The 25,952-nt window shown below is 43.8% G+C and overlaps 1 protein-coding gene across 1 annotated transcript in view; it reads left to right on the top strand.

Annotated features, from left to right (window-relative positions):
• ANXA2 (annexin A2) overlaps window positions 1–25,952 on the top strand; it is a 53,439-nt gene that overhangs the window by 17,055 nt on the left and 10,432 nt on the right. The window contains exons 3-5 of the mRNA XM_009004986.5: window positions 838–937; window positions 19,016–19,110; window positions 23,589–23,702. Coding sequence (XP_009003234.1) covers window positions 838–937; window positions 19,016–19,110; window positions 23,589–23,702 — 309 coding nt within the window. The remainder of the gene's footprint in view (window positions 1–837; window positions 938–19,015; window positions 19,111–23,588; window positions 23,703–25,952) is intronic.

Genomic DNA, 25,952 nt, shown 5'->3' with positions numbered 1-25,952 from the left:
TGGGAGGAGCTACTTCCCTCGCGTTTCTGAACCATTAGCTCAGCAGCAACCACCCAGTAGAAATGCATGTGCCTGTAGCAGAAACTTGGCTAAACACCCTTGTCATTCAGGCATTTCCACATTTTCAGCTTATTTCAAATTGTTGCCAGCCCAGTTGAAAGGTCTTCAGAGCCTTCCTGAATACATGCTGGCTTCAGTTCCCAGCTTTGCATGGTCCCTTTTTGAACTCTCACCGAAAGTAAGATGAAAAGTTGAAATTGAGATAGCATATTCTAAACTGGCTGAGACTTTGAAGAAGAATTCTTTTTTTTGTTTGTTTTGAGACGGAGTTTCTCTCTTGTTACCCAGGCTGGAGTGCAATGGTGCGATCTCGGCTCACCGCAACCTCCACCTCCTGGGTTCAGGCAGTTCTCCTGCCTCAGCCTCCTGAGTAGCTGGGATTACAGGCACGCACCACCGCGCCCAGCTAATTTTTTGTATTTTTAGTAGAGATGGGGTTTCACCATGTTGACTAGGATGGTCTCAATCTCTTGACCTCGTGATCCACCCGCCTCGGCCTCCCAAAGTGCTGGGATAATAGACGTGAGCCACCGCGCCCGGCCTGAAGAAGAATTCTTAATAGAAAAAATGAAATTGCTTGTCTGAATTGTGATGGTGTGTTAATACCTACCTAGTTACCTAGTGTGAGAATGTTTTAAATTGTTGAAAGACACAATAGGAAAACATATTAAGAGTTGTTGTTTTGGGAGTGTTGGGGGGTGAAATAAAAAGAGTTGTTGTTTCAACAAGAGGATTTTACATGTGCGTCATTTGAGTATGTTTATCTTCTAACCTCAGCACTCCACACCCCCAAGTGCATATGGGTCAGTCAAAGCCTACACCAACTTTGATGCTGAGCGGGATGCTTTGAACATTGAAACGGCCATCAAGACCAAAGGTAGGTGATACATTTGTCCTCTTCCTGTCAGGGTCTTACCGAGACATTTGTGGTTGTCTTTATTCTCCCTCAAATTGCTGTACATTGGTAATTTGAAACTGTCATCAAGCTTCGATGGGTTGGATCCAGACCTGGCTCAACCCATGCCTGCCTGCCTGCCTCCCTCCCTCCCTCCCTCCCTCCCTTCCTTCCTTCCTTCCTTCCTTCCCTCCCCCTACCCTTTCTTCCCTCCTTTCCTTCCTTCCCTCCCTCCCTCCATCCTTTCTTTCTTTTTCCTTCTCTTCTCCCTCCTTCCTCCCTCCCTCCCTTCCTCCCTTCTTCCTTTCCTTCTCCCTCCCTCCTTTCTTGCGTCCTTTCCTCCCTCCCTCCATCCTTCCTTCTCTTTGGAGAGATGTACAACTTGAGATACTGTTTTAACCAAGCAGCGTAATAAAAGGGAGTTGGGCTGGGAGCCAGCTCTGGTCCTTTGGGGGTGTGTTTTCGGTGCAGCTCTTCACTTTGAGGCTTCAGTCTTTCTTCTGTAAGGAAGAAGTCGGTCATAGTGGTCCCTAAGGGCATCTCTTGTTCTGAGTCCCCTTGAATTTCATTACATTTGCTGGAAAAATGCTGGGAAAACCTTACTGTTTTGCTCTTAGATTGTTCTAGAGAGTCAAAAATCCAGACTTTTTTTTTTTTCCAACCGTGTAAGTGCTGCTGCTCCTTAGGCCTGGAGCTGGAATTAGAAGAGCTGTCCGCAGGAGTGTGTTTCCTCAAGTTCCAGGATGGGTAAGAGAAGACCAGGAGGCACACAAGCCTTCCTCTTGAAATAAAGCAAATAAGTACATTCACTCATCTCAATAGGACCAAAAAATAAAGCAAATAAAGTGCTAATTGGTTAGGGGTGAGCAAGAGCTTATTAAGGTCATTATATTGTTTTCAGGATCTACAGAATTGGATTTTCAGACTTTCTGGGCTTATCTTAATGAAGCAATCCTTGGGGTTGTCCTATCCCCTGAATTCCTGAAAAATATTGCAGTTCTTGTGCTGACCTTTGTGATTCTCCACTTTCCCCTCCTTGGATAAAGCACTTCCTGTCACCATGAGGCCATATTGGGATGCAGATGTGACCCACACAATTAGAGCTGTTGGTTCATGTCCCTGGCGAAGAACCATGTCACATTTTTCTCTTCTATGTACAGTGTTTTAACTTATTGACACACTTAAGCAATTCACATATGATTCAGTGAAAGACTGAGATGCCTCAACCAGGATGACCTGGGAACCTATAACTAGGGTGATGTCCTGGTTTATGCCTGCATATTTACTAATAGTGTACCTTTCACTCTCAGAACTGTCTTATTTTAGAGGATACATTACATAGCTACCTTTCCTAAAACCATGGAGAATCTGGTGGCCTTGTTTCCAGAGACAGAAAGGAGAGTAGAAAAATCCACTTATGTCCTGTGTTTCTAACAAGATGTCAGCATTTGTATCATCTGCCTCTGGGAAGCCTTCTGTTCTTCAGGCTGCTGTGGACCACCCCTGAGGTGACTGCCCGCACAACTGAGGGCAGAATAATGAAGCATCCAAATTAGACCTTTGAAAAAAAACCTTTTTGTTTGTTTGTTTGTTTTAGATGGAGTTTCACTCTTGTTGCCTAAGCTGGAATGCAATGGGGCAACCTTGGCTCACCCCAACCTCTGCGTCCTGGGTTCAAATGCTTCTCCTGCCTCAGCCTCCCAAGTAGCTGAGCTTACAGATATATGCGCCTCCATACCTGGCTAATTTTGTATTTTTAGTAGAGACAGTGTGTCTCCATGTTGGTCAGGCTGGTCTTGAACTCCTGACCTCAGGTGATCTGTCCACCTAGCCTCCCAAAGTGCTGGGATTACAGGCATAAGCCACCATGCCTGGCCCAAATTTATTTATTTATTTTTTTTGGTGCTTTATTTAAGTGACCATTCTTGCCAAAAGTTACAAATCCGAAAATTAAACTACAATCTGCAGGGCTTATTTCACTACAGTCACTTCTGGTCAGTGGAGCATAGTGGATGACAGCATGTGTGAGTCCAGGTTCAAGTGCTGGCTCCACAACTCACCCATCAGCCATCCGACGCGAGGAAAACACGGAACTTTGCCAAGGCAGAGTTTCCTTGCCCATAAAGTGGTGCTGATCAAAGTTCCCACTTCACAGGATCGTTGTAAAGTGTGAAGCATTTAGGACGATGCCTGGCATGTAGACAGTACTCAAACTATGTTACCCTACAACACACAGGCACACATGTGCCCACACGTGCACAGCTACGTCCACATGGTCTGCTTCCCTAAAACCCATGCTATTTCACTATTTGGATGTTCCTAGATGCGTGTGGTTTCCCAGCATGCCACTGCAGCAACACTAAGTTTAGCACTTAACTCATCTAGCAAAGATGTTGCTTTTCACAAGCATGGGACAAAGGCTTCTTTTATCCCTGCGTGAGAAAGCACTTAGTGCACTGGAATGTGAAGATTGCGCAAATGAACTCTGGTCACAGCTGAAACTCTCATGGTAATAAAAATACCTTCAGGCCCTTTTGGAGTTAGAAGAAAAATACTGTAGTTTTTAGACAAACGTCTGGAGGGCTCAGATTTAGATTCCAGCATTCCCATTTGATCCAAAGCAGCTGTCATCGTCGTTACCAGCGTTGCGACTATTTATGAAATGCTCATTATGGGCAGATATTGTACCAAGCACTTAAGGAACATTCATCTTAGGTGAACTTCAAAGTAACCTCTGATGTAAGTGTTCTGTCATCCCCAGTTTTTGGGTGGTAACAATTCAGGATGAGTATGCTTGAGGTCTGTTGGCCTCGGATCAAACTGGGATTTGAACACAGCTCTGTCCAGCCCTAGGCCTGTGTTCTTAGGCGCCATGATGTGTAGCACCCACCTGTGAGAAATGGATTTTTTTCTTTGCCCTGAATTATTTTCAGATATGAAAACCATCGTCCATCTGTGATCTTACTGCCTTCTGATTAGTCTCATACTTGTGGTGTAGCTTTAGATTCCCCGTCTCCTTTCTTTCCCGAGTTAATCTTCAGTGAGTTTCACTTAGAACCACCTTTTATTTATTTGTGTACATGTGTATATATATATATATATATTTTTTTTTTTTTTTTTTGAGACAGAGTCTTGCTCTGTCACCCAGGCTGGAGTGCAGTGGCACAATCTTAGCTCACTGTAACTTCTGCCTCCCAGATTCAAGCGATTCTCGTACCTCAGCCTTCAAGTAGCTGAGACTATAGGCATGCGCCACCATGCCTGGCTAATTTTTATATTTTTAGTAAAGATGGGGTTTTGCCATGTTGTGGAGGATAATCTTGAACTCCTGGCCTCAAGTGATCCGCCCACTTCAGCCTCCCAAAGTGTGGGGATTACAGACATGAACCACTGCACCCCGCTTATTTATTGCTGATACTTAGTAATTTTAGAGAGTAACTAAGTTTTTGAAAAGTCTATTAGTCCTTTAAAATAATTTCTAGATTGTTGGTATGATTAAAACCCCAAATCCTTTTACGAAATGATTGGGAAGAAGAATATGATATTCATAAGAGTTCAGTGTACCGAAGAGGTTAATATTAGCATTGGTTATCAGAGTGAAAAAACTAGCTACAGCTTTTAGTTGGGAAGTATGTCTTGAGGTGTGCTTCCCTAGACTCATTAAACACACGATTAAGTAAAACTATATTACATAGATAATGTCTAACTCCCTATATTACATAGAATGTCTGCAGAATTTAGGTAGGAAAACTAAAGTTTATCAATGATTTTCAGCATCTTCGTTGAGATACAATTTATCTGCCAGATGATTTGCCTAAATAAAGTGTGCAGTTCATTGTTGTTAGTGATGTGCTTGCGGAGTCGAGCAGCCGTCACCACAGTAACGGCCCTGACACTCATTTTAACATCATTCACCTTAAATGTGTCAGTTACAGCAAGAAATGGAAGTGGAATCGTATATACTATGTGATCACAACCACGTTTCTTTTTTATTATTACTATTATTTTTATTTTTAGGCAAACTCTTACACTGTTGCCCAGGCTGGAGTGCAGGGGCACAATCTTGGCTCACCGCATCCTCCACCTCCTGGGTTCAAGCCGTTTTCCTGCTTCAGCCTCCTGAATAGCTGGGACCACAGGTGTGCACCACCATGCCTGGCTAACTTTTGTATTTGTAGTAGAGATGAAGGCAGTAAACTTAATTAAAAACAGAACGGAAGTCATTGGTTGGGAAGGATAACAACTCTTTTGTTCCTTTCTCCTTCTCCTTGATATTATTAGATACCAGAAAACTAAAACCTAAAAATGAGCTAATTAAGATCTTACCTTCTTTTTTTAGAATGTCTTTTACCTTAAGTGTAATTACACTTAAGGTAAAACTCGAGAGAACATGTTGGCCAGGCTGGTCCTGAGCTCCCAACCACAAGTGATCCACCTGCCTCGGCATCCCAAAGTGATGGATTATGGGTGTGAGCCACTGTGGCTGGCCTACGGTTTTTTTTTAATACTATTTTAAAAAAGGCATTGGCAAGGAAAACAGACGTACCTCACTTCATGGTGTTTCCTTTACTGCACTTTGTAGATATTGTGGTTTTTACAGTTGAATGTTTGTGGCATTACTACTCACTTTATGTCTCTATGCTGGCATTTTCTAGAAATAAAGACATTTTTAAATTTTAGGTATGCATTTTTTAGACATTCTATTGTACACTTAATAGAATACAGTAGAATGTGAACATACTTTTATATGTATTCAGAAACCAGACCATTTGTGTGACTTGCATTATTGCTATACTGGCTTTATTGTGATGCTCTGGAAGTGACCCAGTAGTATCTCTGAGGTGTGCCTGTGTATGGCGGCAATTGATCCTTACCTTTTCAGTATATTCTGTATTTCTGTTTTTTGCAAATTTTCTATGATAACCTGTATTACTTTCATAATGGAGGCAGTACACTTAATTAAAAACAAAATGGAAGTCATTGGTTTGGAAGGATAACAGCTCTTCTGTTCCTTTCTCCTTCTCCTTGATGTGATTAGATACCAGATAACTAAAACCACCTAAAAATGAGTTAATTAAGATCTTACCTTCTTTTTTTAGAATCCCTTTTACCTTAAGTGTAATTAAGAAGCTTGTACCACACCTTGGTCTCACTCCCATGTCAAACCCTTTATCAGGAAGACACAATGCTAAGTAGTTGCTGTTTCCCTGACATCAAAGCACATGATATAAACCTCAAGTGTTGATAGAAACAAAAGCCAAAGGGCCATGTAGAGATGACTCTCTGGGCCTCTTTCTCGCTTAGACAGGGGTGGCGGTATATACACACGTGTGTGAGTGTGCTGGGATGTCACCTGTTCCACGTGATGTTCCATTGATTTCCCTGTGGTCTGTGTGCTCTCAGGAAGAAGAGCTGGGAGCAGGCCACCTTGGAGGAGGCGTAATCAGCCCCCAGCGATGGTGCACAGGAGCAGGCCTGGAGTGGGATGATGGCTAGGAGGGCAGAGCTGTTCAGAGACCTGTGGGCTGGCACTGCCTGCCTGGCCAGGGCATGGGTGCAGGAGTCAGGAAGGCCTTTCTCACAGATGAGCTATCAGTCACACCTGCTCTTCTCGGTTTAACTCCTCACTTGCAGCCCTCTGTTAGAGAAGAGAGGCTACTTTTCCCAGCCAGCCTGCCTCCTGGCAGCCTCGAGAAAATACATTCCTTTTTTTGAGACAGAGTTTTGCTGTTGTTACCTAGACTGGAGTGCAATGGCACGATCTCGGCTCACTGCAACCTCCGCCTCTTGGGTTTGAGCAATTCTCCTGCCTGACCATGCCCAGCTAATTTTTGTATTTTTAGTAGAGACGGGTTTTCACCTTGTTGACGAGGATGGTCTTGATCTCTTGACCTCGTGATCCGTCTGCCTCAGTCTCCCAAAGTGCTGGGATTATAGGCTTGAGCCACCGCGCCCAGCCGAGAATATATTCCTAATTGCTGTGCTCAACTCAATGAATATACCTCCAGGTGTGCAGGCAAAACCAAAAATACCTGTCCTGGCTCACTTTCCAGTGCATGGGAAGCAGCTTTTATTCACCCCTTCCCCTAACCCTTGTTACGCCTTCTCCGGTGAGCTGTTATGGCATCTGTCTTCTAAGAGACCTCTCTGCTTCAGCCTTTACAGAGTATCTTTCTAGCCTCATCTCTGGCTCTGTTCATGGCCCTCTAAGGAGCCCGCCTCTGCCTTTGTTGTTTCAGGAATGTGCAGCCTCCTTCCTCCCCACCTCAAACAGCCACACGGTGACCACTCACCTCTCGGCCCCAGTCAGTGTGCGGCACGCGCAAGCTCGCTCTGAGAAGGCAGAACCAGCTTTTCGTTGGTCTGTGTTCTCATCATAAGCTGTATACTCGTTTATTGTGCTTTTGTGAGAAGGGGAGAAAAGCACAATACCGCTAAAATAAAAATACGTCTGCTTTGTTTCTAGTTTGAAGGGATCTTGGTATTTTTTTTTTGCCTATGCTGCCTAAACCAAACGCGGGATTGTTTTTTGTATGCGCCAGCTTGAGGTAGACTATGCTATGACTTACCTTAATTTATGTCTAGTTAGAAACTGAGGAAAGTTATGCAAAAGTAGTAATACTGCTTCATTAACAAGAGGTTTCTGAGACTTAATCTGTAGGAGTCTCTTGGTTTAGATTGGCCTTGGGTTAAATATATACTGTGGAGTGTACAACACAGCTGTGAATGGTTTACCATATGGGTGCAAATAACTAGAAAGGAAAGTCAGCTAAATTAGAAAAGGATGAATCTAGACTCCAGAAAATAGATTGTAATTAGCAGCAGCACAACCCCAGAGTTAGTGTAAGTGCCAATAAACGGGTACAGCTTTGGTCTCTCTAGAAGGGGAGGGTAATGAGTTGCCCTATTATTATTGCCAGTTTTGATTTTAGCAGTATTTGTGTTCTCCGGAAGGGATGCAAAAGTGGGTGATTGTTTTTCCCCCTTTCTCAGAAGCACAAGTATAGAAGCATAAATGCACCAAGTTTTGCGCTTATTCTTTTTTATGCTTTTAAAATAGATTGCTTAAGATTTCTGTGACCAAAAGTCTAACATCCCCTGCCACTGCAGAACAAGGCAGGATGTATATTTTTGGTTTCACCTGCACACCAGGTATATTCGTTTGGCTGAGCAGAGCAATTAGGAATGTATTCTCCTGAGGGCGCCAGCAGGCAGAAAGGCTGGGAAAAGTAGCCTCTGTCCTCTAACAGAGGGCTTCAAGTGACGAGCTAAATTAAGAAGAGCAGGTCTGAGTGTGAGCTCTTCTGTGACTCATGTAGCCCAGGGCCTTCTCACCCTCCTGGGCTGGAACAGGAGGGACGGACCCCTCCCAGTTGCTAAGGCTTTCTCTCTGTGTATTCAGGGTTACTTTAGACTGAGTTCTCATCTTACAGCAGTGCTGGGAACAAAGAGGCCAGTGCTGAATCACAGCCACCCAGACTCTGCCAGTACAGATTTTGTTCGTAATGATATTTGTCTATGTAGCTATGTAGGTGCCAGACTTGAGCCACGTAGCTATCAAAATCTGGGAGAGGAGTCCCTGGTGCTTTTCTAATTGTGGGTATCAGCTTTCACCACCTGCCTCTCCTCAGCTCTTGGCTTTTTTTTTTTTTAAAAAAAAAAAAGAAAAAAGACTGTTACTTCTTTTCCCTGCGGAATCCAAATACCAGTTTCACCCAGGGACAGTGTGAGTAACCAGATTCTAATCCGGTGTCAGCAAAGCCAAGAAAGTTCTCCACTGTCGAGTGAGTTAAGGGTGGATATGTGAGTTTCTCTCGCGTCTCATCACATGTTTTATTTTCTGTCCTGAGAGGCTGATGGAGTAGTGGGGAGTAATACAGTGCTTGCTTTTTTTGCTTATTCCTTCAGTGATGATTTGATTTGATTTGAATCTTGAGCAGTGTTTTCCTGCTGGCCTTTCAGCTTATTTCAGAAATGTAATTCTGCTTGGAAGGCAGACAGGTTTCTAGATTATCAAAGTATCTGGTGAGATTACCACATCAATGATACCTTAAATTTTTTCTAAGGAACTCAGCTGAAGTGAGATCAGAGCAGAAAGGAAATGTAGGAAACTTGATTTTGGACCAAAATTGCTTCTTAGGCACTTAGCTATACTAGGCTAAGTGTGCCCCAGCTGTGCCCGACTTGGGAGGGGCACCCAACTCCCCCGTCTTCTTTCACCCTGTGCAATGCCTGCTTTCCCTCCCATCTCTCAGCAGCTGCCAGAGTTTATCATGTAACCGAACTCCTCATCCATGTGTGCCAATGGCAAAAATATTCTCTACCTTTCTTTGCCCCATATTTTCACAGGCAAAAAAAATCACATGCAGGCAGGGGCCAGGCTTGTGACAGAGAAGCTGAATGAAGGCAGTAGATGTGTTTCTAGTTGTTAACTCAGCCAGTCTTTTCTGCATCCTGGTAAAATAAGTATTATCAGCCAGGCGTGGTGGCTCACGCCTGTAATCGCACCACTTTGGGAGGCTAAGGTGGGCGAATCACGAGGTCAAGAAATCGAGACCATCCTGGCTAATATGGTGAAACCCTGTCTCTACTAAAAATACAAAAATTAACTAGATGTGCTGGCATGTGCCTGTTGTCCCAGCTGCCTGGGAGGCTGAGGCAGGAGAATTGCTTGAATGTGGGAGGCAGAGGTTGCAGTGAGCCAAGATCGTGCCACTGCACTTCAGCCTGGTGACAGAGCAAGGCTCTGCCTCAAAAAAAAAAAGGATTACCATCATCTCTGTTCTATGGACTCAGACCCCCAGGCCTAGGGAGGGAACTCATGTGTCCCAGGATGTTACAGGTGTGAGTTTCATGGAGTTTGCAGAGCACAGCATTGTGGCTGCCACTTTTCCAGAGGCTTCCCCTGGCATCTGTCACCCAGCTGGGCGGTCCTGTCTTGATGGGAGATGCTCTGTAGACAGAGTGCTCGCTTATGCTGGATAAGCCAGAGAGGCAACTTTGATAGCAAGGGTTCCGGGCCAGCCAGCACCGTGGCTGAAGGTGCTTTTGGGTAGTCATGTGGTGGGAGGGCAGCTTTTCTCTCCCTAAAATCTCTCCTAGTAGCTGGCTGGCTGGCATAATAGGCTTATTGGGAAGTACTGCCTCCCTCTGCTGAGTTATTAATGTCTTTCCTTAGAGGACAGTGTTCTAGCTCTTTCTGTTGAAAAAAACCTCAGTTGGGTTATCCCTTTAGTGGCCATGGATTATTACCAGGTGGCAAATCATTACCTACAGATTACCAAATGTAAGTGAATTTGTATGTAAAAATTTCAGCCCAGTTCTCTACACATATTGACACATCCTTGTCCCATAATCCCTTGTAGGAGCTAGATGGTGGACTGTCATATCAAGAAGTGTCAAAATATAATTTTAAAAAGGTACAAACTGATCTTTGACAAACCGGACAAAAACAAGCAATGGGGAAAGGATTCCCTGTTTAATAAATGGTGTTGGGAAAATTGGCTAGCCATGTGCAGAAAGCAGAAACTGGACCCCTTCCTGACACCTTACACTAAAATTAACTCCAGATAGATTAAAGACTTAAACATAAGATCTAACACCATAAAAACCCTAGAAGAAAACCTAGGGAAAACCATTCAGGACATAGGAGTAGGCAAGGACTTCATGACCAAAACACCGAAAACAATGGCAACAAAAGCCAAAATAGACAAATGGCACCTAATCAAACTCCAGAGCTTCTGTACAGCAAAAGAGACAATCATTAGAGTGAACCTGCAACTAAGAGAATGGGAAAAACATTCTGCCATCTGCCCATCTGAAAGGGGCTAACATCCAGAGTCTACAAAGAACTAAAACAAATTTACAAGAAAAAAAGCAAAGAAGCCCATTCAAAAATGGGCGAAGGATATGAACAGACACTTTGCGAAAGAAGACATACATGAGGCCAACAAACATATGAAAAAATGCTCATCATCACTGGTCATTAGAGAGATGCAAATCAAAACTACATTGAGACGCCAGTTAGAATGGTGATCATTTAAAAAATCTGGAGACAACAGATGCTGGAGAGGATGTGGAGAAATAGGAACACTTTTACACTGCTGGTGGGAGTGTAAATTAGTTCAACCATTGTGGAAGACAGTGTGGCAATTCCGCAAGGACCTAGAAATAGAAATTCCATTTGACCCAGCAATCCCATTACTGGGTATATATCCAAAGGGTTATAAATCATTCTATTATAAAGACACATGCACACATATGTTCATTGTGGCACTGTTTACAATAGCAAAGACCTGGAACCAACCCAAATGCCCATCAGTGATAGACTGGACAGGGGAAATGTGGCACATATACACCATTGAAAATACTATGCAGCCATAAAAAACGATGAGTTTGTGTCCTTTATAGGGATGTGGATGAACTTGGAAACCATCATTCTCAGCAAACTGACCCAAGAACAGAAAATCAAACACCACATGTTCTTGCTCATAGGCGGGTGGTGAACAATGAGAACACATGTACATAAGGAGGGGAGAATCACACTGGGGTCTGTTGGGGGGTACTGGGGAGGGAAAGTTTGGGGTAGGGAGTTGGGGAGGGATAACCTGGGGAGAAATGCCAGATATAGGTGATGGGAATGGAGGCAGCAAACCAGATTGTCGTGTATGTACCTATGCAACAATCCTGCATGTTCTGCACATGTACCCAGAACCTAAAGTGCAATAATATATATATAGATATATAAAGTTTGAAAGAGGAGAAAGTGATCAGAAGTGTCACAGGCAGAAAGCTGGGGGATGGGGAGGGGGACAGGGGAAGATGGAGGCTGAGAAAGCTTATGTGACTTGCTAATTAGGAGATTGGTTATTGGTGATCTTATTGCTGATTCCACTGTTAAAGGGTGAAAGCCACCTTGGAAGAGCCTGAGTAGATATAGAAGAGTGAGGAGGTTTAGACTAGTCTGCCAAGGAGTATGGTAGTAAAGGGAGAACAGGGAAGAGAGCATTAACTTAGGGGTGTGCTCGGTATTTTTAAACATATTTCAAACGAAAGGGTCTTTTTTTTTTTTTAGCCTAAGAAGTTCCTAATAGTTTTATTAGTAAACATAAAAAAGAGCTAGAATGGAGGGAAAGAGTGGAAAAAAAAAAAGTGCAAACTTGACTCATAGGATGAGCATATATTAAACATTTATTTAATGCATTGAGGCAAGTCTGGTTCAGGGAGAATTTGAGAGACTGGATGTTGGTAAGTGTTGAGAAAAGAATGGAGTAAGATTGTTGGGCCAGGCCAGGTATGGTGGCTCTTGCCTGTAATCCCAGCACTTCGGGAGGGACTGGGCAAGAAAGGGAGACCCCATCTCTATAAAACTTTTTTAAAAATTAGCTGGGCATTGGTGGTGAGTGCCTGTGGTTTCAGCTACTCAGGAGGCTGAGGTAGGAGGGTCATTTGGGCCCAGGAGGTCAAGGCTACTCTGAGCCATGGTTGCACCACTGCACTCCATCCCGGGCAACAGAGTGAGACCGTGTCTTAAAAAAAAAAGAAAGATTGTTGAGCTGGATACAAGACCATTAATATCCTATGGGGCAGTGAAGCCTCAACCTTTGGGTTCTCCATTCTACTGGACCAGAATCTACAAGTTAACATGTGAGCCCACAGAGTCTATGCCTAAATCAGTAGTAAGCGAGGTAAGAGCGGGTTCCTTGAGCAGGAGTCTTTGGCCTGTGGGATGGTGATCTGGCACATACCTGGAGGATATGCTGTCTTATTCTTGCTTTATTTTTAAGTTTGGCATCGTTTTGTATCACAGGAGGCAGAGTTGCCCAGTGCAGTGAGCCAGGGTCATTAGTCCTGGTTTGAATCTTAGCCCTAAAGGTGTGTTGCTTCTGTGACCTTGAGTGAGTCTCTCTGCCTTCTTTGAGCATTGGTTTCCTCATTAGTACAACTGGAATGACAGTGGCACCCACCTCAGATGGGTGTGATGAGAATTACGTGATAGAATGTGGACATCTCATAAAAATGCCTGGCTCAGTAAAAGGTTACATTTTTTTTTGAGACCAAGTTTTGCTCTTGTTGCCCAGGCTGGAGTGCAGTGGCACAATCTTGGTTCACCGCAACCTCCGCCTCCTGGATTCAAGCCATTCTTCTGCCTCAGCCTTCCAAGTACCTGGGATTATAGGCATGTGCCACCATTCCTGGCTGATTTTTTGTATTTTTAGTAGAGACATGGTTTCTCCTGTCTCTACTAGAATGTTGGTCAGGCTGGTCTTGAACTCCTGACCTCAGGTCATCTGCCCGCCTTGACCTCCTAAAGTGCTGGAATCACAGGCGTAAGCCACCGTGCCTGGCAAAAAGTTACTATGATTCTAATAAATGAAGTATGTCCACGTGTGCACACCCATAGCTCTGTTGCCCTGTCCTCTCTCTTTGGCGTGCCTCTGATCTTCTTTTTGTAAAGGGGGTTTCTTCTCAGCTTTGATACTGGCATGCTCAGTAATCTTAGTCGAGTAGTGGTTTTCCCCATCATCTAGGAAAGGAGAAGATATAGACAGTTTTCCTTTGTTTTCCAAGTCAGCCCCACCCTCCTGAGCCCTTCATCAAACACAAATGAAGTCCATGTTCTTTGTGCAGTCAGTGTGTCTCGGCAGATGTGAGTCAGCATCCTGTTCAGAACGGCTGTTGGTGCCTTGCCATGGACAATAAAGACACACATTTTCCATGGAATGCCAGACGCTGGAACTGACTTGGGGTTTCTTCCCGCAGAGAGGAGGAGGAAACTCCAGGAGGCTGATTTTGTGGTTTTGGATTCAACCATCATTTTAGACTGCAAATGCACTCTATGCTTGAAAAATACGGTGAATGATTTACGGGACCCAGGACCCCCGGGCTTCTGCTGGCATCCTGCTGTCAGCAACGCCTCCCTGGCATTCCCTTGGCAAAGCTGTTGCGTCGGATTGACTGGCATTTGGAGCAGTGACTGGCCTCTGGGGTGCTCACAATCCAAGTGTTGGAAATCCTGTTGTAGTTAGCTAATTAGGTCTTTTTTTGTTCAAGGAGTAAATCTTTAAGACTTCCTTGTGTTTCCCATCGGAAGCCAAATACATTTGTGTCTCAGTTCCTCAGTAATATTGGAAAACTGTGACTTCTATTAGTTTTGAAAAAAAAATTGTAAAAAATCTGCCTGGATCACAGAATTCACGTTCTCGCCTACATTCTGTGGGATTTTGCCCTATCCACATCACTCTTCGTGGGGAGAGCCTTTGCTTAGGTGACTGTGATCACTCATATCAGACACAGGAGGAAGAGGATGGAAAGAAAGTGTTACTCAGATTTGCTGTTTCTTCTCTATGACCTGCCCACCCACACAGTTTCTTTAGACCCTGGGCCCTTCCACCCAGCAAACACTGCCTGAAGCACTGGAACACCAGAGGTCAGAGAGTATAAATCCAGGGAGGCAGAGCCCCATCCCCCGGGCATCTGGCACGGCATTGAATTGAGAGCTTTTCTGGTGTCCCGGCACTGGCTGTGCATTGTGGATGATGATTGTGCTGACATAGGTATTTGAGGTTCTGTGTTAGTCCTTCACTTGCATCCTGGGTAGAAATGATGACTAAGCGGATGACCCTTGCAGCCTCAACCTGTACGGAACAATTTTCCACAGGAATAAATGGCCCCACCAATTACAATAGCAGGTCAAGAGGAAGCAGCAGTGTTCTAAAGATAAGATGGTTCAATCCCGTTTGCAGATACATGTATTCGGTATTACAGCATAGGGCAGGACATAAGTGGCTTTGACCAGGCAGTTGATCCTAGCTCCACAATCTTTCCTTTTTCCAGTTCAGCTTGAAACATGCAGACGACAGTGGTATGGGATAAATAGCTGATGCAGGTGGGATTCTTGGGCGGGGCGGTGGGAGGGGATTCTTCCACCTGAAGCAGGGGCCTCCATTTCGTTGCTTTGTAGTTACTGGCATTAGCTCCTGGGCAGTTCACTTGTAAAGTCCCAGCTCGTTGATGCTGCATCTCAGCTGGCCGTTTGCTTGGTAAATAATTTAGATAAAATAAATTTTTTTTTTTTGAGACGGAGTTTTGCTCTTGTTACCCCAGGCTGGAGTGCAATGGCGGGATCTCGGCTCACCGCAACCTCCGCCTCCTAGGTTCAGGCAATTCTCCTGCCTCAACCTCCCGAGTAGCTGGGACTGCAGGCACCCACCACCATGCCCAGCTAATTTTTTGTATTTGTAGTAGAGACAGGGTTTCACCATGTTGACCAGGATAGTCTCGATCTCTCGACCTCGTGATCCACCCACCTCGGCTTCCCAAAGTGTTGGGATTACAGGCGTGAGCCACCGCGCCCGGCCCTAAAATACATTTCAATTCCTTTAGACTGTGGTTGTTGCTGCCTCCTAGGTACGATTCAGGTTAACCACCCAAGGCTCTTTATGGGGATTTCCAATAATTGGATTGAATTCTATCTCAGCTGGCTGGACACGTAGCTGCTATGGAAAGAAAGGCAAAAAGCTGTTTCATTGACTAGGAGTGTGGGACTGCATTGTAGCTTGTGGAGGGAACTCTTTTTAGATGTTACTTCTTATCCGGTTGTTTGGACAAAAGTAAGTAGGTCTTTCCTTAAAATTGTAATCGACCCTGTACCTTGCAGAAGCAGTTGGTAGATGTGACATAAAAGTCTTTTGGATAGGTAGATTTCTAAAGACGTTTCCATTTCCCACCCATGGTTATCCATTTCTGTTGGTGATTCTCAAATAAGGAATTACCAGGGAGCTTGTTGAAGTGCTGCTTGCTGGGTCCCAAGTTCTAGAGAGTCTTACTTAGTGCTTCTCAGGTGGGGCCCAAGGGACTGTGTTTTTAATAAGTGCTCCACGTGCTTTTAATGCAGATGGGCCAAGAACCACATTCGGACCCAAACACAGACTGCATTTGTTTTTATCAGAGAATACTTTTTATGGGTCAGTGTTCTCGACATGCCTTCAGGCCAGCGGCCCCTCAGTTGACTTCTGGAAGTATTAGAATTGAGGTTAGAGCATAGAATTGTATTTTGTGTTAGTTCTTCAGCGTTTTCAGTTGTAGGTAATAAAATTATGTACAAGGCAAAACCCATTAATAAGCAAGTGGTTTGCCTAATATGAAGCTAGAGCCATAGAATTTTGAGAGACAGAGCAAGAGAGTAGACAAGCAAGTGAACAGTGGGCGTGGGTAGCCACGCATGTGCAGCAGCCCAGGCACACGTCCACTTCGTGGGCATGTTAGAGTCTTTGAATCTGTCTCTTCTGCCCATTCCTAATTGAAACGAAGTACACATTAAAGCTCTATTATATCCATTGGTGTTTCGTAGAAGCAGAACTGGCGGCTGGGCACGGTGGCTCAAGCCTGTAATCCCAGCACTTTGGGAGGCCGAGGCGGGTGGATCACGAGGTCAAGAGATCGAGACCATCCTGGTCAACATGGTGAAACCCCGTCTCTACTAAAAATACAAAAAATTAGCTGGGCATGGTGGCGCGTGCCTGTAATCCCAGCTACTCAGGAGGTTGAGGCAGGAGAATTGCCTGAACCCAGGAGGCGGAGGTTGCGGTGAGCCGAGATCGCGCCATTGCACTCCAGCCTGGGTAACAAGAGCGAAACTCTGTCTCAAAAAAAAAAAAAAAAAAAAAAGAAGCAGAACTGGCTGGGGGATCATTGTTCAAGCCCCCTTACTTGTGCAGATGTGGAAGCCGAGACCCCAGGAGGGCAAATGTTGACACACGTAACAGGGATGGTTGTCCCCCTGGAGTGGGATGCAGTCCCTCTGAGCTTTAGAGCTTCCACCTGTGAAATAGAAAGAGAAGCAGCTATCCCCACTTGGTTGTTATAAGAATGAAATAAGAAAGCTTGTCTTAGGACATTTGGAAACTGAAGAGAATTATATAGATGTAATTCCTAATTATTATGCATGCTGTATTTTCTTGTAACTGAAGTATTTAGAGCTATATAGGGAATCTCTTGAAGTTAGAGCAATGACTGCCTGCCACTCCCTGGGTATTTAAAAAAACCCATTTGTGGTCATTATGGTGAACTTTGAAAGTACAGATAATCAAAAGAAAGAAAAATTTTTGTATAATCCCACCATTCAGATGATCATTATTAAAATTTTTATATAGAGAATTCTGGATATTTTCTTATAATGCATATACATTTTACAATAATGAGAGTATACTGAGGATACTGCTTTGTAATCTCTCTTTTTTTTTTTTACTTAACCGTACCTGTATCGTGGATATTTTCCAACATTAATTAAAACTTCTATGCCAGCATTTTAAATGGCTGCATAGTATCTCATATGGAAAAAAGAACATTTAATCCTTCTCTTATTGGACATGAGTGGTTTTCCTACTTTACTTTTCAGTATATGCAATGCTGAAATAAGCATCTTTGAAGCTGAATCTCATATCCAGCAATTGGATTACTGTGTGTACCTTGGCTACTCTAAAAATCAGAGCTGAAGTTATAGATGCTACAGTTAAGATAGCCAGCATATTGGTATGGACTTGCTTTTAAATGAGCATATACATTTTTAAAAGTTATTTATTTTTATACCCAGAAATTCTAACTTTATATTTTCTGATCTAACAGACGTGAGAATTCAGAATACCTCCTCTAGGTCTGCTGTTTGTGTTTGTATCAGAGCGTTACAATGTTGACCTCTCTGTTCCTTTAGGACTCACTTCTCTGATTTTCTTTTTTTTTTTTTTTTTGAGACGAAGTTTCTCTCTTGTTACCCAGGCTGGAGTGCAATGGTGCGATCTCTCGGCTCACCACAACCTCCGCCTCCTGGGTTCAGGCAATTCTCCTGCCTCAGCCTCCCGAGTAGCTGGGATTACAGGCACGCGCCACCATGCCCAGCTAATTTTTTGTATTTTTAGTACAGACAGGGTTTTACCATGTTGAACAGTATGGTCTCGATCTCTTGACCTCGTGATCCACCCGCCTCGGCCTCTCAAGGTGCTGGGATTACAGGCTTGAGCCATCGCACCCGGCTCCTCTGATTTTCTTTAGGCCAAGCCATTTGTAGTTTGCAAGTGGCCTTGCAGGTTTAGCCACTGTACTCTGTCACCCAAGAATTACCCATCAGTTATGGCAAAGACTCCACCTTTTATTAAACAAAGTTAATAGTCAGGAGAGAGACTTTTCACGTTCTGAATTTTCGAAACTGCGCTTTCTTAAGTTAAACGGGATGTTAGGGGTATTTCTAATATAAAATTGGAAACTTTCAGACACCGGAAGGCATTGCTTATCTTTGTAAATACACATGTTCCAATTAAAATAGGTACTAAAATATTTTGGTGGCACTTCAAAAACTCCCAATTTAGATTTAATTTAGATTAAAACACTTACTCTTTTTAATAAAGTTATAAAATTGATTGTTAAAATTGCCTATTGAGGATTAAAGCAGTGGAACGTTTACTTTCCCCACAGAACAATTTCGTCTTCAATAAGTATGATCGTATTAATCAATTATGCTATTAAAATACAACTGCCATATTAAACTGACTCATTTGTCATGACAGTTTTTATAATTGTAGAAATTATACCTCGTTGCTTCTATAGCTATCATCCTGCAATAAATATAAATAATTATCTCCATTAATTCAGTTTGCAGTTACTGTCTATTAAATCCCGAGTAAAATGGCAATTTGGGGACCTTGATTTAAAACCCTACTAAATCTCTGTGGTTCCATCTGACTGCCAGAGCCCCACAAATGCACCTCCTGCTGCTGATTCCAGAAACCAATTTATGAATAAAATACTTTTTAAACCACAAATATTTAAAGGGTCCATTTAAGCTTGAGGTTTGAGGCTCTCAGGAGAAAAGGACAGAGAGTATGTGCATTGGGTAGGTAGAGGATGCTGAGAAAAGAGGCAGAACAGATCTTGGTGTCTTGGTATTTCAGTTTGGAAAACACTATATAAATTTCAGTTTGAAAGACTCTGCTTAACACCACCTAGGTAAGCTCAAAATACTAGAGTATACGGCTGAGTAACGATTAACAACTTGTATTTTCGCAGGTGTGGATGAGGTCACCATTGTCAACATTTTGACCAACCGCAGCAATGCACAGAGACAGGATATTGCCTTCGCCTACCAGAGAAGGACTAAAAAGGTAAAGGCATTCCGGGGATGGAGGGCTTTTCTTGCTGAATTTTTATTCCTCAGGCGTTGCTTTGTCTTTTCGTGAATTGTGGCTCTCATGAGCAAAAGACTTCTGGGACCCTTGGATATCCAAGATTTTTTCCTTAAATCCTTTTAAGAGTCACTGCGCATGTGTGTGTAGCTTTGTAGATGCCATGGGTGCTCTTAGATTACACACACACACACACACACACACACACACACACACACACACACGGCCTTTAGAGCGGCTGTCCCCAACTATTTTGGCAGCAGAGACCGGTTTCATGGAAGACAATTTTCCGTGGATGGGGGTGGGCAGGGATGGCTTCAGGATGAAACTGTTCCACCTCAGGTCATTAGTCTTTAGACCTTCATTTTTTTTTTTAATGAGACGGAGTTTCGCTCTTGTTACCCAGGCTGGAGTGCAATGGCGCAATCTCGGCTCACCGCAACCTCCGCGTCCCGGGTTCAAGCAGTTCTCCTGCCTCAGCATCCCCAGTAGCTGGGATTACAAGCACGCGCCACCATGCCCAGCTAATTTTTTGTATTTTTAGTAGAGATGGGGTTTCACCTTGTTGACCAGGATGGTCTCGATCTCTTGACCTCGTGCTCCACCCGCCTCGGCCTCCCAAAGTGCTGGGATTACAGGCTTGAGCCACCGCGCCCGGCTAGACTTTCATGAGAAGTGCACAGCCTAGATCCCTTTCATGTGCAGTTCACAATAGGGTTCCCGCTCCTATGAGAGTCTAATGCCACCGTTGGTCTGAGAGGAGGCAGAGCGCAGGTGGTCACACTCACTTTAGAGTGCTTGGGAGCTCCTGTGTAAGGACAGTACCCGCCTCCAACCTAGGCTACCTGGAGGGGGAACCTCTGCGATTAGAAAGTTAGAAGGGATTAGGGAACCACAGTAACAGCCTCAGGCATCGTTTACTGAGTGGTTACTTTGGGCCCGGCTCTGCGCTCAGTTTTCTACGTGTCCCAACTCATTTCGTCTTTATGACTTCTGCCGGTTCTTGATAAGATGTTTCTAATTTCATTTTAGGACACTGCCCTCCACTGAGTATTGATCCTAACAAGCTCCTCTCATTTTAAAAATATACACTTGAATTCTTAAGAGTTTTGCAACGAGTGGGCTTAGTTGGTAGCTCATTTTTTGGTCTGGAAGGCTATCTTCAAATGCCATGCTGCGGCTATTTAAAGGGTCTTTGTGTGCTTTTCCCTTTGCTTGTCCACTAATGGTTAAGAAACAGCCAGTGCATGTTCACCCTTTATTTTGTCAGTCTTAGGAAATTTTATTTTTAAGGATGTGCTGCTTTATTTTTAACTTCTTGCTATTAAAAGCTTTTGATTTATTCTTGGACAGCACAGTAAGTGTGGCTTCCTGCAGCTCCCGCTTGACTTAAGGCTTTCACTCATAGCCGCAGTCGAGGTGAGCTGGAAGGATTCTGGAAGAGATATTTCTGCCCTTGGGATTGACATGAGCACCAGGCCTGGGATTTGTAGGTCAAGCCTTCCTACACTCCCATCCCCCGTACTCTAAAACAGTTGGAAAGGACATAAATAGGAAAGCATCTGGCTTCTTTCATCTCATGTGCATTAAAATTCTTCTTTCAGTAGACTTATATTAATCTTCTGTAGTGAGGCGTAGTGGGGGGTGTTTTATTTCTCCGGCTTCGCAAAGGGGCCTGTGAGCTGTTAGAGCCAAGTTCGCATTGGAGCAGAAGGCTCATCTCCGGACAGCATGCAAAAAAATTGATGTTTCAGCTAGAGAGTATGGTCTTGGAATACATTTGGGTGTGTATGCACAAACAGAGAAGCCTAGATCTTTTTTTTTTTTTTTTTTTTGAGACAGAGTCTCGCTCTGTCACCCAAGCTTGATTGCAGTGGTGTGATTCTGCCTACTGCAACCTCTGCCATATAGACTCAAGCAGCTCTCTGACTTGAGCCTCCCAAACTGCTGGGATTACAGTCAGAGACCACCGCAGCCAAATCCTAGCTCTTGGTTTTAGATATATAGAGAACAAAGCTCTCACATACATATCCTCTTGGAGGGAAGATACTACCAGAATTATGATGAGGTCCCAAGATTCTCATAGGCTTCGCTGTGTGCTAGGGACAGCTTACCATCCTACTCATTTTTTTTTTTTTTTTTTTTCTTTTTTTTGAGGTGGAGTCTTGCTCTGTCGCCCAGGCTGGAGTGCATTGGTGTAATCTGGGGTCACTGCAACCTCTGCCTGCCAAGTTCAAGTGATCTTCCAGCCTCACCCTGCCGACTAGCTGGGATTACAGGCACCCACCACCAGAAATAGCTAATTTTTGTATTTTTAGTAGAGACAGGGTTTCTCCATGTTGGCTAGGCTGGTCTTGAACTCTTGACCTTAGATGACCCACCTGCCTCGGCCTCCCAAAGTGCTGGGATTACAGGTGTGAGCCACCATGTCCAGCCACAGTCCGACTAGTTCTTGACTCTCAGCCTTGGGCCAAGGAGAATTCTGTATCTTTTATAAAGGATAGGTAAACTACTTGAGAGAATTTCAAGTGAAACAATCAGCTATTTGTGAAATTAAGTAGAATGTTTGTGAAATAAGCAAGAATTTGTGTTGCAGAGTTCTTCAGGGAAATGGGCTGCGACTGCCCAGGTAATGAGCTTGAAGAACCTGGGCCAAGCTAGTAGGATGGAGAGGAGCTGGGAGAGACAGCTGCTTTTACGATTCTTTCATGTTCTAGCAGACGCCAGATGCGAGGCTTCTCCATATGCTGAATAAAACATATCCAGGGAATGGTTATGTTTTATTTATCATACATTTCTGGAGTTTCGGTTTAGTCTTTGTTAAGTGCAAAGCTCTGTGCTGGATATTGTGAGAAACAGGAAGTTGAACGCCCATAAGGAGTTTGGAATAGAAGTGGAAGAAGTCGGTAGGTGCCCAAATGCTATTTGAGGTTTGAACGGAGAATGGGTAGAGGGGAGTGTCAAGGGTAGGCTAAGTTTGGAGTTAACCTAACCTCAAAGTTCCAGACTGGGAGACTGGTGTTATAATTGGGAGGTAGTGCTTTTACTGTCCTCTTCTAAGTGCCGTGTGGTCCCAGGACATCGGAAAGCAGGAGAAAGTAGATGGGGAAAGGCTCCGGCCAGGTGCTAACACCCATGTCAGTTCTACCACTTTTGACATCTTTGAATCATTCAATATGGTCGTCTCTGAAACAGGCTGCAAGTCACGCCTCGTAGCCTGCAAGCACCTCTAGGGGCTAAACTCTGTAGATGCTATGGGTGCTCTTAGAAAGCAGGACAGAGAGAAAGAAGAGAAGTGAAAGGAAAAAGTGAAAAGACGAACATTATTTTAGTAGGAGGTTTCGGTCATCAGCCATGACTTGCAGAAAGTTTATCCCGAGGAAAGCATCTCTGAAAGCCACATGGGGTTGGGGTGTCTGTCTACATACATGGGTGCTGACCAGAACTCTGACTTAAATTTTTGCATTCATGGTGACGATGGAACCCTTAAGAGATTGTATGCAGCAGGGAATTCAAGGGGGCCAGTTAAGGAGTGTTAGTTCTCCTCACTTGGGTTAAACACCGTCTCTGTTTGGTGTGGACAAAGAGCTATTTTGTCAGTATTAGATGAGGTGTTTTGCATAGATAAGTTTCATGACCTCACTTCCAACTGTGTTGGGGCCTCTGGTTCCTTCTGGTGACTTTGAGGAGCTGCTGCTGGAATGGCTGCCCCCACATTTTTTACAGTGTATCAGCAGGCCACAAGGACTGCTTCCCAGGAAGAGGCTGTCTGCTCAAACACCTCCTTCTTAGGAGGGGCCTTGATCTCAGAAAGCATCCCGATTCCACAGGCTGTTACCACTTCCAGGCGTACTGCAAAGTGCCTCCACTCTCACAGCTTTCTGAGGGATCACACACGAAGCCAGTTTTCTTTTACTGATCATGGAAGAAGGCAAAATTAACTAGGATTTTAGGCCGGGCGCGGTGGCTCAAGCCTCTAATCCCAGCACTTTGGGAGGCCGAGGCGGGTGGATCACGAGGTCAAGAGATCCAGACCATCCTGGTCAACATGGTGAAACCCCATCTCTACTAAAAATACAAAAAAATAGCTGGGCACGGTGGTGCACGCCTGTAATCCCAGCTTCTCAGGAGGCGGAGGCAGGAGAATTGCCTGAACCCAGGAGGCGGAGGTTGCGGTGAGCCGAGATCGGGCCATTGCACTCCAGCCTGGGTAACAACAGTGAAACTCCGTCTCAAAAAAAAAAAAAAAAAAACCTAGGATTTTAAGGAATTTCTTTAAAGCAAAGCTGATGTTTGTGTTTCTGAGATCTGGGTCTGTTGAAAGGAATCTGACCCAAGACTCTGGAGTGCTCAGGCCCACAACCTGCTTCACAAACAGACCCCTTTTACTTTTGTTTTACTCACAGTTTTAAAGTGAAAACTAAATTCTTTCCTCATGATTGCCTGTTCTCTTGAAGGAACTTGCATCAGCACTGAAGTCAGCCTTATCTGGCCACCTGGAGACGGTGATTTTAGGCCTATTGAAGACACCTGCTCAGTATGACGCTTCTGAGCTCAAAGCTTCCATGAAGGTAAATGCCTCTGAGGTGTCGTCTCTGTCAGATCTGCTATTAATTTTGTGAATTACAGCTTTCTGAGTATAATTTGGTGATTTTCAGTTTTGTTAAATTCTCATTTGGAACCATTTTTAAAAAATGAACTGAAGCTATACGTCTCAGGATTTGTACCAAAAATATTTCAATTACTTGTTTTAAGACTGTAAAGAAATTTCATGATGCTGAGAAGTCAGTTACCAGCTGCTACTACTCAGCACCTGGGCAATTGGAATACCATTTGGGAAAACTACTTCCTTGATTACACTTCCTCCTTTAAAAAGATATGTTGTGATATTAAGGCAAGAAAAAAATCTCATCGCTTTTGTTAAGTGAAGCTTGCAAATTCTGCCCATCCTTTCGTGGGTGTTTCTTCCTCCCATATTCTCTCTGTCAGTACCGTTGTTTGTTTCAACTTCGGGCAGAATCAGAACATTACAGTGCACGTAAGGGGTAATTTCGGATGATGAATCGTGCCCAAATTGTACCCGTGTGAAGGTAACTCTGAAGTCTCATTGCACATTGTCCTGTTTTTCTTTTGCAAAGTTATTTTGAACCTGGAATTTTGGGTTAAATTAAGTAAAAAATCTAGACTGGACACCTCCTGAACTTTGTGCATACCTAAAACATCAAGTTTTATATAAACGTAGTAGATGCACACACATAAATGCACGTTACTGCAACGCATGTGGACCCTTTCTGCGGTGTCTGCGGCACTTTGAACAGTCCGACACTGCCCTCTGCTGATTAAGATGGGTAAAGGCTCCGCTGTAGGTGGGGAGCAGCCGTGTGTCTGATTTTTATTCTGCATCTGAGTGTTTTTTCTCTGATGCCCCTGTTCCTGAATTATGAACAGTCTGAGCTGTAAGCCTGTCACCAGAGCTAATGTCACAGTTCAGTCATCATCCTTTCCCCAGAGAACACAAGAGTGAGGCTGCTTCGGACACTGGGCATCTCCAGAGCCCTGAACTTGATAGCTCAGGGCTGCTCTAGGATTTGTTGTTAAGGCTCCCTCTTCCTTCATTTCCTCAGCTTAGCCCGGGCTGTGCTCAGTTCATTTGAGCGGACTTGTCCGAGTTTCCTAAGTAGGCTGTACTGCAGAAAAGACGTCCTTAAGAATGATAAAATGTCAACAACATTTCATGATCCCGCTTGATAAAAATAGCACTCCTGAAAGCCGAGTCTGTGGACCTTTGGAGGCAGGGATGAGTCAGCCTCTCCTAGGTTTCTTCCGGCCGTCCACACTGCAGATCAGTTTATCTTCTTTTCGTCAAGAATCTATTTAGTTATGATTTGTGTGACTTTACTGGTATCTATTACTAGGTATTAGTGACTTGAAACAGACGTTTTTGAGCTGTCAGTCACTGTGGTAATCCATGTAATTGGCCCAGTGGAAGGTGCTTTAACTGTTGAAGCTTTGACCCTGTGCCAGCTCTTCCATTAGCTATCACAGTTGAGTACCCTTCCAAAATCCATAAAGCTTGAAGTGACATCAACTGAACTATGCTTTTTAAAAACAAAATCTGTTTTGACTTCGGGCAGTACCAGTGGCAGTACCTGCCATATGTTAGAGTAGAATTTGCCCTTGTGCCAGGAACTGGGGACAGTCTGTGGAGAGCTTGGGCCAGGCTTTGGAAACTGCCAAGGTCACCTTTGAATGTAGACGTAAAACCCGCTGTTAGAATTCTCAGATGTTAACACTGCTGCATCAGTGATGGAAGGAAACACACCTTTCGTTATTCTGCCTGTCTTGCCATTCTACAATGTCAGGATATAGCATTTCTCCCAATGTGCGTTATTTTTAGACTGTATTTCTATCATCCTTGAGATTGAACAAATGCGTCTCCTTAAAAATATTCAAAGATGGTCAGTAGTCATTTAGTAACATTTGTGCGGAATGCTGGATGGACCTTTTGCTGACAAGGGGAGAATTTTTGGGCTTTGCTGGAACCTCTACAAATCATGATTAAAAACTCTGAAAGAAGAGCCATTGGTTCAAAGATTAGATGAAGAATAAAATTCAAAATTAACCATTAACCCGAGGCTTAGCTTATATTATAGAAACTATTTTTTCAGGGGCATATAACCTCTAATAAATTTAATTAGTAGCTGACACACTTTTCATGTGGATAAGTAAGTTTCTTATTGTGTTAACACCTTATAATTGATTTACATTTTAAGCAGTTGTAATTCTACTTAGTTCAAAGTGATATTTCCATATTGGGAAAG

This window comes from Callithrix jacchus, chromosome 8 (assembly GCF_049354715.1).
Source record: "Callithrix jacchus isolate 240 chromosome 8, calJac240_pri, whole genome shotgun sequence".
NCBI lineage: Eukaryota > Metazoa > Chordata > Mammalia > Primates > Cebidae > Callithrix > Callithrix jacchus.
This window is presented reverse-complemented; position numbering and strand designations above follow the sequence as displayed.